General features: G+C 45.8%; 1 protein-coding gene and 1 long non-coding RNA gene across 9 annotated transcripts; both read left to right on the top strand.

The window, feature by feature from the left end:
- The first annotated feature begins 547 nt into the window (after nucleotides 1-547).
- On the top strand, nucleotides 548-2,566 carry LOC119319512. Of its 3 annotated transcripts, XR_005154509.1 has the most exons (4): nucleotides 548-680; nucleotides 779-961; nucleotides 1,544-1,605; nucleotides 2,340-2,566. It is a non-coding gene; the product is annotated as an uncharacterized LOC119319512 (long non-coding RNA). The 3 variants fall into 3 exon arrangements; XR_005154508.1 differs by lacking the exon at nucleotides 2,340-2,566 and having other exon boundaries at nucleotides 548-671; nucleotides 1,544-1,928; XR_005154507.1 differs by lacking the exon at nucleotides 2,340-2,566 and having other exon boundaries at nucleotides 1,544-1,928.
- Nucleotides 2,567-4,477: 1,911 nt separating this feature from the next.
- LOC119316378 (formin-like protein 6) lies at nucleotides 4,478-7,983 on the top strand. 6 transcript variants are annotated; one of them, XR_005152955.1, is made up of 4 exons: nucleotides 4,478-7,021; nucleotides 7,131-7,201; nucleotides 7,437-7,690; nucleotides 7,940-7,983. XR_005152955.1 is itself a non-coding variant. In XM_037590695.1 (3 exons), the coding sequence occupies exons 1-2, from the start codon at nucleotides 4,561-4,563 to the stop codon at nucleotides 6,981-6,983; spliced, it is 801 nt and encodes a 266-aa protein (XP_037446592.1). In that variant the 5' UTR covers nucleotides 4,478-4,560; the 3' UTR covers nucleotides 6,984-7,021; nucleotides 7,131-7,418. The 6 variants fall into 6 exon arrangements, 1 of the variants encoding a protein (XP_037446592.1); XR_005152954.1 differs by lacking the exon at nucleotides 7,940-7,983 and having other exon boundaries at nucleotides 4,478-5,112; nucleotides 6,776-7,021; nucleotides 7,437-7,727; XR_005152953.1 differs by lacking the exon at nucleotides 7,940-7,983 and having other exon boundaries at nucleotides 4,478-5,112; nucleotides 5,855-7,021; nucleotides 7,437-7,727.
- The last annotated feature ends 7,473 nt before the right edge of the window (nucleotides 7,984-15,456 follow it).

Genomic DNA, 15,456 nt, shown 5'->3' with positions numbered 1-15,456 from the left:
CAACATGGCCTTGAAATACAGAAATAGATTATGTCTTTTGTTAGACTAGATTGTTGCCTATGTTATGCTGTTTGCAGGCTATAATTGTTCAAGGAGCCATGCAATTGGAGCTGAGAGAATTATTAGCACGTTATGTAAAGAAGTGTTGAGCCAGTACAAAGGGACGGTCCTCAATTTGTTAATAGCAGAGGTATGCCATTTTCTCTATTTTCCATCGCTTGTTCAAATTTCCATCCATGGATGAGTTTCTCGTGGGATGATTCTTTTATGAATTATCCGTAAATTGCAACTGATATGGTAATGCTCTATGTTCGTGCATACAGACCCACATAAAGTAAGGTCGGTCTGTGTTTATTTGATGGTACTCACGCTGTCAGGTTAGTTCCTTATGACGGGTTGTGATGTACATGAATTTAATTGCCCTTTCAGTGCTGCAAATTAACTCATTTTCATGATGGAATAATTTTTGCATCAACAGGATTGAATCCGTATGCACCGTTCTGATGCAGAGGCCGGGGAGTCCCCCCTTTTCGAAAAAAACAGGATTGAATCCGTTGTCAGTAAAGAAAATGTTGGCTCAGATGTTATGTGCACAACCTGTGTGAGATGGTTGTTGTGTGGATAGAGAATCAGTTCCATGAAAACAAATAAAGGAGCGGATATTGCAATAGGTTAACCAGGTTACTTTGTGATTTGCCTTGCCCTTTACCATTCTCTGATGCAATGTAATTCATGAAAGAAAGGTAACAGGTGACAATACTTTTGCCTTTTATTCCAGCTGTGTGAGCGTTTACGGAGCGCGAACGGGGAGTCAACAGTCAGCTGCTGTCAGATCTCAAAAATGCGGGTTCGTTTTTCGTTGCTTACAGCGAGAGCGGTCGTGGTGGACATGAACGACCACCACGGATCCCTCGCCCCAAGTCATGATCCAGTTGTTGAATGTTCACAAGAAAATTTATGTGTAAGCAACGCTGCAGCCCCATCTCTCTCTCATACAGTATTCTATGTTTTGTTCCTGTTAAAATTCTGCTCAAGGTGCCAGTTTTTTCTACATTTGATCATCTATTAATGTTGAACAATACATGTACTTATATGTTTAAAGTGTTGTTGTCTTCTTGAACTAATACGATGCCATTTTAATTACCTTCTGTTTGACATTATTATAGAGAGTTAAGTTGTCATCCTGAACTAATACGATGACATCTTAATTACTCTCTCTTTGACATTGTTATATAGATTCCTGAAACACTACCCATTGTTTCAGCTGCCTACATGTATGTGACAATACTAGCAGATCAAAATTCTTGTTGCTAAGGTGCAGACTGACCTGACTTCAAGGAAAAACCCTGGAGATTCAGTGTCAAATTTTCCTGCCAATTCCATTTTCACATGCTTCCAGAGATGTGTCTTCATTTGTTAGCAAATACTTTCGACATGGCGTAGAAAGTGTACTTCTGAGTACTTTTAAATTATTTTGCTACTTGAAAAGTTGTTTGAGTGGTAAATTGTATTCCAAATTTCTAAGAACATATTTATTTTGCAGGGATTGGAGATTGACTGATTGTTTGGTTGTCCGCAGATTCAAAGATGAAGTACATAGTAAAGGTAGGGGCAAGGGGCATCAGACGTGCTAATTTTTCTGAACTCTACAATGGAACCTGTGTTTCTGAATTTCTGTCAAAGTGTCAACTCTGGATCATACATAGTAGTGCTTTTTTGATAGTAGGTGGTCTGAATTTCTGTCAATGGTCTGAATTTCTCAAAGTGACTACTCTGGATCGTACATAGTAGTGCTCTTTTGATAATTGATAGTAGGTGGCCGAAGTGTCAAACGCTGGAACAAGCACGATCCAGAGTTTTGAGTTTTGAGTTTGCCCCACCTTAAGTTTTTTCCATCCTCCACCACGACCGGACGCCCTCTCCATCTAAATCATGCCTCTCTAAACGTATTGTCATGTATCAAGCTCCTACCTGACCGATGGGACATACGGTGGTCGTGCTCCAACCCATTTAATCTCAGGTCTGATCTATGTTCAGCTCCTTATACATATAGTACTTGGTTATACAAACATGGAACTGATGGATATGTTCGATTAATGGATGCATAATTAGACACCTGATGATGAAGAGATGGAATTAATGGATGCGTACATATATGATTGGACCCTTGATAAGCTTAGGTGGATATATGGTTTACTGCATTCTCAGTAGGTTGATAATTACTGTATATGAAAACAAAATTGCTCATTCTTGTTTTGTCGGATATTCGCACAAGGCCGCGCCGGCAAGATAATTAGTTACTTTTTTATAAAACCCACAGGTAATCTATATATTTGCAGGTGATTCAGATGAGCGTCTCCCACAAGGTGTGAGTATTCTATTTTCTGAAGAACCAAGCAGGAGCTCTGCCGAAATACTATTAAAACAAGGGAATGGAGTACATACTATGTAGAATTATAACATGGACATGCTCAGCAATCCAAATCTTATTACATAGATTTTTTTTAAGTTTGTAATATAGCAGCTCCTATAAGTATCAAGTGTAGATGGAATTCCTACTGACTTACATTTCTATGAATTTTTAGATAATGGTAATAATGCTTAAAACCTTACACCAAGGTTGTATATTAAAGTCTTTTGCACTACCCGAGAGGTCAAGCATCCCAGATCATGATCCAATCATGACTGAAATTGCCACATGCTCGGGCAGAAGCTTAAGGTCGGCAATGCCACCGCCATGCATCATATGAGATGTTGTCCAGCTAGCTCTGCCATCCATACCCCCTCAATGATACTGTCCAGATAGCATCCATCACCATGATCATGGCAGAGCAGATTAGGCGTTTTATCACTTATCAGCATGTTTTTTTGATGTCTCTTTCTTGGTAATATTGGTCATGTATTTGACATAATGCCTAGCCATGGTGCCATGTGCAAGTCACTGTTAAGGGTCAGCAACAGAATTGCAGATCAATGTGTAACACTATGTTGCACTAGGTCTAGGAGACCGAGGGCATCCAGATCAACCTCTTCGAGGCCTAAAACATTATGTTTGTTAGGTCTTTTTTCCGTTAAACTATCCCTTTACATATTGTTTTGATGCATATGAGAGCAAAGGCCCAAGTTCTTTTTATTTCATTTAATTGGCGCCGGTAACGGAATAGCTCTTGCACAACCTTGGTTGTGTATCTGAATCTACTAAGTAGTATATGTTGGGATCAAAGGAAAGAAAAATACTTATGGTATTTGTTCCGCTTGATAACATTATGTCATTGTCATACATATGTGAGATTATTTCACTGGTTCAAAAATGATGTCACATCTCTTTGTTATTGACATACTCCATCCGTCCGGAATTGCTTGAAGTTCTTTTCCTTTTTTCACTTGGTCACCATCATTGGGTTGACACTTTATAATTAATGTTTTTTATGTTAAGAATGTGTTGGAGGCTAAGAGTAATCCTAATTAAACATGTTCAATTTATCGTGGCCTTTGCAATTGTGGTATTCACTGCCCAGCAGTTTCAATAAAAGGGAAGATGAGACAAGGCAGAAGGAGATGGATTGGGAGTTGCACACACAAACTTTCAAACTAATTTTATACCCGTTGCAACGCACGGGCCCTTTTGCTAGTCTTTCCCTACTAATAAAGCACGGAGTGCTTCTGGTCGTCCGTCGTCGCTGGCGTTTTGCGAAAAAGCCCCTCGGTTTATAAAAAATCAACCCGCAGTCCCTGTTTTAGTATGGGTCTCTATATAACGTTTCATTTTGCAAAAAACCCCTGTACTCATTTGAATTTCACTCGCTGTCCTCCCGTCATCTTATCCATTCCTCCTGCGGCAACGGCGGCGGCTACGCCCATTCCGTCGTGCGCCGTCGACGGCCGCCGCCGGAGGTTCAATCTATTCATGAGAAATCGTTAATTTCAATAATCTTCTAAGAAACTGGCAGCTAAATTTGATAACAAAACTTTATTTGATATATAATTTTTTTAATAACAAGTTAGAGGAAAATAGCATCTATTTTCATAAAAAATTAGTACGCAACCCACAAAAAAAATTACATATAAAAAATAAGGGTAGTATAATTATATACATCACTTGGCCTAACGTTGAAATTAGCATAACACTAAAACCGATTATTTAATATTTTCTCTCTTTTCTCTATTTCCACATATCAACAAAAATCGTCGATAAGGATCGGGTAGGGTAAGGAATGGGAAAAGGGTGTGTGATACTACTCAGTCTCATTCTTATATTATGAACAGAGGGAGTAATTTTTTTTTCTCCCGTTGCAACGCACGGGCCCATGTCCTAGTAATAATAAAACACGGATTGACTCCGTGGATTCACCGTCACAATACACTTTCTTTATGTGAATTTACGTTTTTAGTTTTAATTTAAAACATATACGCGAGGTGGTACTAATATTGACCCACTGCCACCCGTAAGTAAAAAAAAGACCTAGCGAGTCGATCCCCATCTTCCTCTCTCCCTCGATCCCACAGGTCACGTACGACGCTCCTCTCTCCCTCGATCCCTTCTCTGCACCACCGGTGCCCATGGCAAGCACTATCCCCTTGCACCGCTTGCCGGCCTCCCGTCTCCAGCCTCGATACATCCCTTCCCACCGCTGGCGCTCCTGCTCGCTCTGCAGCTGTCCCCAACTCCTCCTCAATCCACACCTCCGTGTCCTCCGCCTTCGCCGCCTGCCGCCTCCTTCTCCCCACGACCCCACCTCCTCTATTTCTCCCCTTCCGCCTCCTGCCCCACTCCCTGCCCCCGCCTCCTTCTCCCCACCCCGCCCGCCTCCTTATCCTGCCTCGCGACTGTCTCGGTGCCGGTGGTGGTGGCCACGACCAGACTCTTGCGCAGCTACCGGCTGCAGTTCCTTGCGCTTCCTCCCACGTCTCCACCACCTCGCCTGTGCAACACCGTGCCCGCACGGTCCCAGCGCCATCTACTACAGCCCCGCGGTCAACCGTCTGGACACCATGGGCAGCGGCCATGGAGGCCGCACCTCTATCCGCTCGCCAGCCAGTACCTCCGCCTACATCCTCCCTCATCCATCTAGATCAGGGTTGCCCAACAGGTGTTTGCTTTTATGCCTAAAAGTAAGTATGTTCTTTCTAGAATAAGCTCCATACATATATATATATGCATTGCCTGTTGACTATTCCTAAATTCTAACATACATTTGCAGGTTTATGAATGCATACTGTATAATTGTGGTAGAAGCACTTGTTCTTATTCTCTTGTCTAATTAGAGTTTTTAATTAGTGAGGTAGATGATTTCTTTAGCTGCATATTAGTTACAGAACATGAGCTTGTGAAGAGACAAAGTTCCAGCATTTGGTTAAATCTGATATAACTTTTGAAATAGGCCCCAAAACTTTCTAATTAGATACTACTAACATATTGTTTTGTTTGAAAATATTTGGGTAAATAGGTTTCGGTGATTGAAAATATTTGAGATACCACACTTCAGTTAAATTTCATATCTGCTCCCTGTTTGATTCAACTCCATGAACAAATAAGTTCATGAACAAGTTCCTGTTTAATTCAAGTATGAAAGATTCATATTTAGGTACATAGGTTTCCGTGATTGAAAATATTTGATATGCTACACTCCAGTTTCAAGTGAAATAATATACATGGATTTAAATTATGTTTTGACATGTTTGACTTGCCTGTATTAAAAAACTATCGTTTGCCACAACTGCGGTTATATCAAAGCTACAAATAGCGGCAACTTGCAGGGTCCTGCTATCTGACCATGCTTGCTGAAGCTGCTACATGTCATCTGTAGTTTTTCATGTTGTGTCTTTTCTGACCGCGTGAAGTTGCAAGTTGCAGAAGTGGAATCAACCTTTTCTATTATCATGCCAAAAGAAAAAAAACCTTTAATGCTACAGCCGAGCGGAGCCATGGATGCCTATGCTTTCGCATACTTGCCTCTGTTGCTGGAGGTAATTAGCCAGTCACCTAATGCTTCCTCCGTTTTAATGCATGTTGTTTCTCAAAAATATAGGGTAGTACAGCTGCATACAGATTGTATGCAGGAAACATACAGTGGAACAGAACTGAAGCATCTCTAATCTGGCTCCCTTTGTCTTTCAATCAGTTGGTTAAAACCCAAGATATCTTTTGGGGTTCGCATTAGTTGTTTACTAGAGGCTTGCACGACCCTTTAGAAATTAGAAGTGATTTTAAAACAAAAGTGGAACCGAACTGCAGCTATTTCCGTTAGTATTGTCTATGTCTACTTGACCTTTCATGGGAATCTTCCGCAACCTGCAAATACTACAGATGATATGTAGAGAAGATTTCAGTAGTACTTATTACTGCCTTAGTACCATGCCGTTCTTCTCTGCATAAATCATTTCTAAAGCTGTAGGAGGAACTCTGCTCACAAATCTGAATATCCAACTAACCGTCTTACCACTAATTAGTTGCCACAGTGCAACTACTGACAGTGGATACTGACATCTTACTCTCTTGGCAGAGTTCAAAACAACATGATTCAAGCTGATGAAATTCAGTCGTATTTTTTTCTTTTTTCCCGAGCATGTAGTTTCTTCAACTGTTCTGAAGGTCCTCTCTTTTGTAATTAAGCTCACATGCAAATGTCCTGGTACGTACTTAGAATCATATAGCTGACAATATTCAACTTTTCTGATGTAGTAAGAATGCCAGGCGTTATTTTGTCATTGGTGTTTCCATTTGTCGGTTACAGGTATATCATTCCAATATTCATACTATAGAAGTCGTTGTCAGGGAGTGCGAGATGGGCGGCGCAGTGGCCAGCGATGGCAACAGCATCACGGCAGCTATGTTCACCCAGTTTGAGGTGACATCGAGGAGATGTCGACGAACTCCGTGGATGAGCGGTGGTCATGAGAGTTTGCCGAGGAAGGCCGACTCGATCATGGAGTTGCTATCGCTTCAGAAGGCGACGCTAGCAATAGAGACATCCATCCATTAGTGCCACCATGAACAACAACGTTGTAAGGCTCTGCACTGGTGAGTAGAACTCTTCCTCCAAATCAAATCCAACTATTGGCTAAAGATGTTCTAAAATTTGTTGCCTGACTGCCTCATCTGTGTCCATATCTCGGTTGGGAATTTCTAGGTTGCTGAAGCAGCAGAGAGGCTTGCGTCATGCAAGCAACTGGTGGCTACAAGGATCTGTATGTAAACATGGTATGTGAAATTTGTGCCACACAGGAATGGAAATGCCAATTTTCAAAACATAATATGCGTGTTTGGATGATGGTTACTCGGGGTAGCCGCATAAAACTTGGAATTAGTATAACTTCAGTGTGGCTATGAAAATTTTAGATGTAGTTAATGATTTGTTACTTATTGGAGTAACAAATTCCAGTTACCCAGTAGAAATTAGTTGAATCTGAAATCAATTATTAAATCTGCTTTGTAGGCTTTTGCTAAAGAGAGAAACTGAGAGATACTACTATCCTGGTTCCATGGAAGGCTTATTTGTCATCTTGAATCCTGATTTGGACAAGAAGAACTCCCCCATGTTTCCTTGAATCTCTATAAAGCAGTGTTGTGCATTACTATTGAATGACTCCGTGGGTCGTGGGCATAGAGTGGAGGTTGCATCACATCCTCTACATTGTGTCAAAGGACTTGCATGTTGTGGCGTTCATAGTGGACGGGGTTTGTTTTCATGTAAGTGATGGTCGATGTAAGATAGGTGGTGGATGGATGGGCATTTCATAAGTTTTTTTCCCGTTGCAATGCACGGGCCCTTTTGCTATGTAATTCATACAGGTTTGATGGCCATACCCCTATTACAAATACAAGGGGCTCAACGAGCGCAGACAAGTGGCAACTTTTACTCATCTTGAATTGAACATGGTTTCTTTAAACCTACCTTTTTGCACGACAACTTTTCACCTAAGTTCCTCTCTTTTACAGATGACCATCGTGCTACACCCGTCCAGGATACGGCACAACGGAGACACAGGCGCAGACGTGCAGCAGGTACCCGTTCTAAGGATTCTTTTTAGATTAAGACCCTGCGTCAACCTTTTTAAATGTCTCCTATTGATACACATCCCTCGAAATCTCGGTACAATTGAGAAGTATGCTGACGTCTTGGCATGTGGCCACGTTAGAGTAATGCACGTACCTAGACACCAGGGGCTTCTTACAAAGGGCATTGTTTAGACCCACAATAAAGACCGAATACCTTAGGGAGTGTTCGGCGTCGCGAGTTTGGCCTTATATGCATCAGCTCCGAATCATGTCTATGGTCAAATGTTGGGTTTGCCCGGCTCCTATATTTTGCTGCCTTACGTTCCGCTCTATCGGCTAAAGCGACACCATGAGAACTACTGTGATTGTGCCCTGATTCATCTGGACGTGCACCTCAGTAGAGAAAGCCGAAAACTGACTGTCATGATATAGCGTGAGACTGGTCAACCACTCGATGACCTATCGGAATCTTAGAATTCCTCCGCCTTAACGAAGGTTTCCCGGCCAGGCATGTACGCACCCCGAATTCGGGTGAGTGTGGAGCCACCAGGAGCTATATAGTAGCCCCACTGTTAAACTTCTCTGGCTAAGTGAAAGTGTTAAAGCATTATAGTCCGGTTGCCTAGTTTGCTGTGCTATCACCCCCTTAATAGGACCAAGAAGTTGGATTAAGTGTGAATACGCGTCTTCTGCGAACACCCCCGCATTATATGCGTGGGGGCTGAAGCCGACGACTGCGATCTTTCAGGATATACATATATGTACGTAAATGGCCGCACAGGAGGCATCATATTACTTTCGGGCAAAAGTATAAATACAGCCTTGATAAATTTAATAAAAACATTGTTCTTACAATGGGAATACATGTCACTCAAACATAATATTCTTCGAGCACTGGGCCTCTATCAAACAAGCACCCTCAAGAACTTCTTCAAAATAGAGCTCGACAGCCACTCGGCCATGGCCGAACCCTGCGCCACAACAGTGGTAGCATCCATCTCCGCCTAGTATGCTTTGACACGGGCAAGGGCCATCTGCGAGCCCTCTATGCACGCCGACCTCTTCATCGCATTGATGCGCGGCACTGCACCAAGGAACTGCTGCACCAGGCTAAAATAGTTGTTCGGCTTTGGCCTTTCCGGCCATAGTTGATCCACGACAGACCTCATGGCGAGTCCGGACAGCCTATTGAGTTCGGCCCATTCGGCTAGCTGATCAGTCAATGGAAGTGGACGCTCTGGAATGTTAAACTGCGACCTGAACAACTTGTCCACTTCACGATCTGTTTGATCTCGGAAGTATTCGGCCGCATCGACCGCTGAGGGAGTCCTGGATTAGGGGGTGTTTGGATAGCCGGACTATACCTTCAGCCGGACTCCTGGACTATGAAGATACAAGATTGAAGACTTCGTCCCGTGTCCGGAAGGGACTTTCCTTGGCGTGAAAGGCAAGCTTGGCGATACGGATATGCGTATCTCCTACCATTGTAACCGACTTTGTGTAACCCTAACCCTCTCTGGTGTCTATATAAACCGGAGGGTTTAAGTCCGTAGGACAACATACACGTCAACAATCATACCATAGGCTAGCTTCTAGGTTTAGCCTCTCCGATCTCGTGGTAGATCTACTCTTGTACTACCAATATCATCAATATTAATCAAGCAGGACGTAGGGTTTTACCTCCATCGAGAGGGCACGAACCTGGGTAAAACTTCGTGTCCCTTGCCTCCTGTTACCATCCGGCCTAGACGCACAGTTCGGGACCCCCTACCGGAGATCCGCCGGTTTTGACACCGACATTGGTGCTTTCATTGAGAGTTCCTCTGTGTCGTCGCCGTCAGGCTCGATGGCTCCTACGATCATCAATAGCGATGCAGTCCAGGGTGAGACCTTCCTCCCCGGACAGATCTTTGTCTTCGGCGGCTTCGCACTGCGGGCCAATTCACTTGGCCATCTGGACCAGATCGAAAGCTACACCCCTGGCCATCAGGTCAGATTTGGAAGTTTAAACTACACGGCTGACATCCGTGGGGACTTGATCTTCGACGGATTCGATCCACTGCCGAGCGCGCCGCACTGTCGCGAAAAGCATGATCTAGCTCTGCCGCCGAACAGTGCCCTGAAGGCCGCACCCGCATCGGCTTCGGCCCTTAATTCGGAGCCAACCGCACCGATCAAGGATGGATGGTTGGACACCGCCTCGGGGGCTGCGATCCTAACGGTGATTGAGCCAAACACCAGCCCCGCACTCCGCGAGACTCATGATTCCAAGGAGCTGGACTCCTCTCCGGACTCCGAGCCACTCGCGCCTCTGCCGATCGAATCCGATTGGGCGCCGATCATGGAGTTTACTGCTGCGGACATCTTTCAGCACTCGCCCTTTGGCGATATTATGAAATCACTAAAGTCTCACTCTTTATCAGGAGAGCCTTGGCCGGACTACAATCAGCGAGATTGGGATACGGACGATGAAGAAATTCAAAGCCCACCCACCACTCACTTTGTAGCCACCGTCGACGATTTAACCGACATGCTCGACTTCGACTCTGAAGACATCGACGGTATGGACGCCGATGAAGGAGACGATGAAGAACCAGCACCTATTGGGCCCTGGAACACCACCTCGTCATATGACGTATACATGGTGGACGCACAAAAAGATGACGACAAGGAGCAGAAGGACGCACCGAAGGCTTGTTCCCTCGAAAAGCAGTCAAAGCGGCGACGCAAGCGCCGCCCCAAATCCCGCCTCGACAGAAATAGCGATCACACAAACCCAGCGCTGGGGCAAGGCGAACCGCTGCCGGACAACGGCAATCCGGATAATCAAACCGAACAAACAAATCTTATCAAGTATAATGGTCCGGATGACATAACACTGGACAGGCACCCGGAGCAGCAGACTGCCCGTAAAAGGCTCGTTGCCACCGCGAGGAGTCTGAAAAAGCAGAAGCAAAGGCTCAAGGCCGCGCAAGACACACTCCAAATCAGATGGAGTAAAATACTCAACACAGCAGCAAGGTACGGCGACAATCGCCCCTCTAAGAGCTACCCAAAACGGAAGCTGCTACCTGAATTCGATGAGGAGGCCTCAGACCCCCCACAACCAAATATCAAAGCAGCCACCTGGTCGGATAGACGACCCCTCTACCAACACAGGGCGGCATACAACGCCGCTCACCATACAACACACAACCAATGCGAGGGCTCGCACCCAAAGGACGGTGCAACAAGATCCATCTATGGACCACGCAAGCGCGCCCTAGCATACAATGCAACACAACAAACATCCGAACAACGCGGTACACCCAGCTATAGGGGTGCCGCACACCCCCTATATTTCACCGATGAGGTGCTAGACCACGACTTTTCCAGAGGGATTGAAGCCCGTAAACATAGAGGCATACGACGGAACAACAGACCCTGGGGTCTGGATTGAGGACTACATCCTTCATATCCATATCGCTCGAGGAGATGATCTCCACGCCATCAAGTACCTACCCCTCAAGCTCAAAGGGCCAGCTCATCACTAGCTCAAATGCCTCCCCGAAAGCTCCATTGGAAGTTGGGAAGAGCTCGAAGACGCCTTTCGGGCAAATTTTCAAGGGACTTATGTCCGACCTCCGGATGCGGACGATTTGAGTCATATAACTCAACAGCCCAGAGAGTCAGCCCGAAAGCTTTGGAACATGTTTCTTACTAAAAAGAACCAGATTGTTGACTATCCGGACGCCGAAGCCTTAGCAGCTTTCAAGCATAGCGTCCGTGACGAATGGCTCGCCAGACACGTCGGCCAAAAAAAGCCAAGAACGATGGCCGCATTAACAAACCTCATGACCCGCTTTTGCGCCGGTGAGGACAGCTGGCTAGCCAGATGCAGCACCAGCGACCCCAGTACATCTGAAGTTAGAGATGGAAACGGGAAATCGCGGTGCAACAGCAATAACAAACGCCGGAATAAAGAAGACAGCACGAAGGGCACGACAGTAAATGCCGGATTCAAAAGCTCTCGGCCAGGTCAAAAACCGCCCCCTAAAGGCACCAGGGATGAATTGTCTAGCCTCAACAAAATTCTGGACCAAGTATGTCAGATTCATAGTACCCCTGGTAAACCTGCTAATCATACCCACAGAGAATGTTTGGTCTTCAAGTAGTCCGGCAAGCTCAACGCCGTACACAAGGGGGAGGATACACCAAGTGAAGATGAGGACGAGCCCCCTAAGCAAGACACGGGGGAACAAAAGCAATTTCCACCAGAAGTCAAAACAGTAAACGTGTTACACGTAATCAAGGGAAAAAACAACGCGGCACTCCCAGGAAAGTATACCCAAGTGCCTGTCACCACGAAGTCCTGCCACTGGTCATCTCAACCAATCACTTTCGAACATCGCGATTACTCAGCAAGTATCCGACACGCAGGATGGGCTGCCCTGGTATTAGACCCAGTAATTGGCGGATATCACTTCACAAGAGTCTTGATGGATGGCGGCAGTAGCCTAAACCTAATATATCAGGATACAATCCGCGTGATGGGGTTAGACCCAACACAAATTCGCCATAGCAATACTACCTTTAAAGGAGTAACGCCAGGCCCAGGGGCTCGTTGTACGGGCTCCCTCCTACTATAAGTTATATTCGGCTCCCTCGATAACTTCCGTCGCGAGCATTTAACTTTCCACATCGCTCCGTTTCAAAGTGGCTATCAAGCACTGCTCGGACGCAAAGCTTTCGCTCGCTTTAATGCAATACCACACTACGCCTCCCTCACACTCAAGATGCCCGGTCCACGTGGCATCATCACAGTGCACGGAAATATCAAGCGATCTCTGCGCGCCGAAGAGAGTGAGGCTGCCTTGGCCGCCGCACACTAAAGGCGCCCGGACAAGCGAAAGCATCCAATAGGTCGTCAAGACCTCAGATACAACTAATCAAGTCCGGCGCCGCTATTTATACGGAATAAGTGGTCACACCCCTATTTGTCAATACAAGGGGCTCAACGCGCGCAGACAAGTGGAAATTTCTTATCATCTTGAATTATACATGGTTTCTTTAAAAACTATCTTTTTGCACGACAACTTTTTCACTTAACTTCCTCTCTTTTACAGACGATCATCGTGCTACACCCGTCCAGGATACGGCACAACGGAGACACAGGCGCAGACGTGCAGCAGGGACCCGCTCCAAGGATTCTTTTTAGATTAAGACCCTGCGTAAACCTTTTTTACCGTCTCTTGTTGATACATATCCATCGTTGAGAAGGATGCTGACGTCTTGGCATGTGGCCACGCCAGAACAATGCACATACCTGGACACAAGGGGCTTCTTACAAAGGCCACTATTTAGGCCCGGTTTATACCACAAAGACCGAATACCTTAGGGAGTGTTCAGCGTCGCGAGTTTTGGCCCTATATGCATCAGCTCCGAATCATTGTCTTTGGTCAAATATTGGGTTTGACCGGCTCCTGTGTTTTGGTGCCTTACGTTCCGCCTTTCCGGCTAAGGTAGCATCAGGAGAACTACTGTTATTGTGCCCTGGTTCATCCGGACGAGCACCTCAGTAGAGAAAGCTGAAAACTGACTGTCATGATATAGCGTGAGACTGGTCAACCACTCGATGACCTGTGGGAATGTTAGAATTCCTCTGCAAACTCCTATGGCTAAGTGAAAGTGCTAAAGCATTATAGTCCGGTTGCCTCGCTCGCTCCGCTATCACCTCCTTAATAGGACTAAGACGTTGGGTTAAGTGTGAACGCGTGTTTTTGCGAGCACCTCCGCATTATATGCGTGGGGGTTGAAGCCGACGACTGCAATCTTTCAGGTTATACATAAACGGCCGCCCAGGAGGCATCATATTACTTTCAGGCAAAAGTATAAAAATAGCCTTATAAAAATTTATAAAAGCATTTCACTTACAATGAGATTACATATTACTCAAACATAATATTTTTTGAGCACTGGGTCTTTATCAAACGAGCACCCTCAACAACTTCTTCAAAGTAGTGCTCAGCAGCCATTCGACCTATGGCCGAATCCCGTGCTGCAACAGTGGTAGCATCCATCTCCGCCCAGTATGCCTTAACACGGGCAAAGGCCATCCGTGCGCCCTCTATGCACGCCGACCTCCTCATCGCATTAATGCGCGGCACCACGTCAAGGACCTGCTGCACCAAGCTGAAATAGCTGTTTGGTTTTGACCTTTTCCGGCCATAGCTGATCCAGAACAGACCCCATGGAGAGTCCGGATAACCTATTTAGTTCGGCCCATTTGGCTAATTGGTCAGTCAATGAAAGTGGACGCTCGGGAGAATGGAATTATCTCCAAAACAGCTGGTCTACTTCACGGTCCATCTAACCCTGGAAGTACTTGGCCTCATCGGCAGCGCTCGCCGCCAAATCCATATACACATCCTTCGAACTCCACAGCCGATCCAAAGGGGCATATCATGGATCTCCGAATTTCCTCCGCAACATAAAGGATTTCCCAGCTACAATATCCCTGGCTTCCCGCAGCTCCTCCTTCTTTGCCCTCATAGCAGAGCGGAGATCCTTTTTCGTCGCAGTAGCCTTCTCAAGGTCTGATGCCTTCGCTTGGTTTTCCTTTTCAAGAACCCGACAACGGTCAGCGGCGGCGGCTTTTAATTCTATAGCCATCTTGGCCATCTTGTCTCGGGTCTCGCCATGCGCGGCCTTCTCGGCTTGCAATTCTTCGGCCGCCTTCACAACAGCCGCATTACCCAACCTTGCTTGTTCCTTGGCTCGGGCAAGTTCTGCCCGCAAGGCTTCAACAGTGGCAACTCCATCTGCAGTCACAACATATTAAAGATATTGACATCATGCTTCTCTTTTTATGTGGTGTTTACCAGATAATGACACTTACCCTGTGCCTCGTCAAGCCTTTTGTTAACAAGCTCGATGTCGGCGTCTTCCGCATCCAACTGTCGTTCTAAATGGGCAAAATCGCTAGTCCGGCTAGCCATCGGAGCTTCCATCACCTGCACATAGAGGCAGTATGGTTATTTCCTGGGAATATGATCCTCTGTTCCTCGTCGTTTCCGATGACAACCAGAGTCTCAGGGGCTACTATCTACACAGGGCACACCTAGCATGTGCAGGATTATCATACATTCTTTTACGTACCTCAAAGCCTGTCAGTAGACTCATAAAAGCTTCATGCAATCCGCTTTCGGCGGACGATATTCTCTCCATCACCGTATTCATCAGCACACGGTGTTCATCTGAGATGGCCGCTCGCCCCACCAACTCCCTCAGAACATCCGATCGTACACTAGACGGTGCTGGACTCTTTTGTCTGCTCTCTTCGGGAGTCGGACACTGGGAGCTTCGGGGGTCAATGGGATTATCTTCTAGCCTCACCAGACTCGGAGAGGCCCTTCGCGACGACACTTCAGGGTCGCCCGCTTCTGGAGCGGAGGAGTCCGGAGGAGGCGTTTCGCTCT

Source organism: Triticum dicoccoides, chromosome 6A (genome assembly GCF_002162155.2).
Source record: "Triticum dicoccoides isolate Atlit2015 ecotype Zavitan chromosome 6A, WEW_v2.0, whole genome shotgun sequence".
NCBI lineage: Eukaryota > Viridiplantae > Streptophyta > Magnoliopsida > Poales > Poaceae > Triticum > Triticum dicoccoides.
The sequence above is the reverse complement of the archived record's forward strand: the minus strand, read 5'-3'. Positions and strand labels throughout refer to the sequence as shown.

Coding starts and splice junctions, on each gene's coding strand:
- LOC119316378 (XM_037590695.1), top strand. CDS start 4,561: ATGGCAAGCACTATCCCCTTGCACCGCTTGCCGGCCTCCCGTCTCCAG. Junction 5,113..6,734: donor GTTTGCTTTTATGCCTAAAA/GTAAGTATGTTC, acceptor TGTCGGTTACAG/GTATATCATTCCAATATTCA.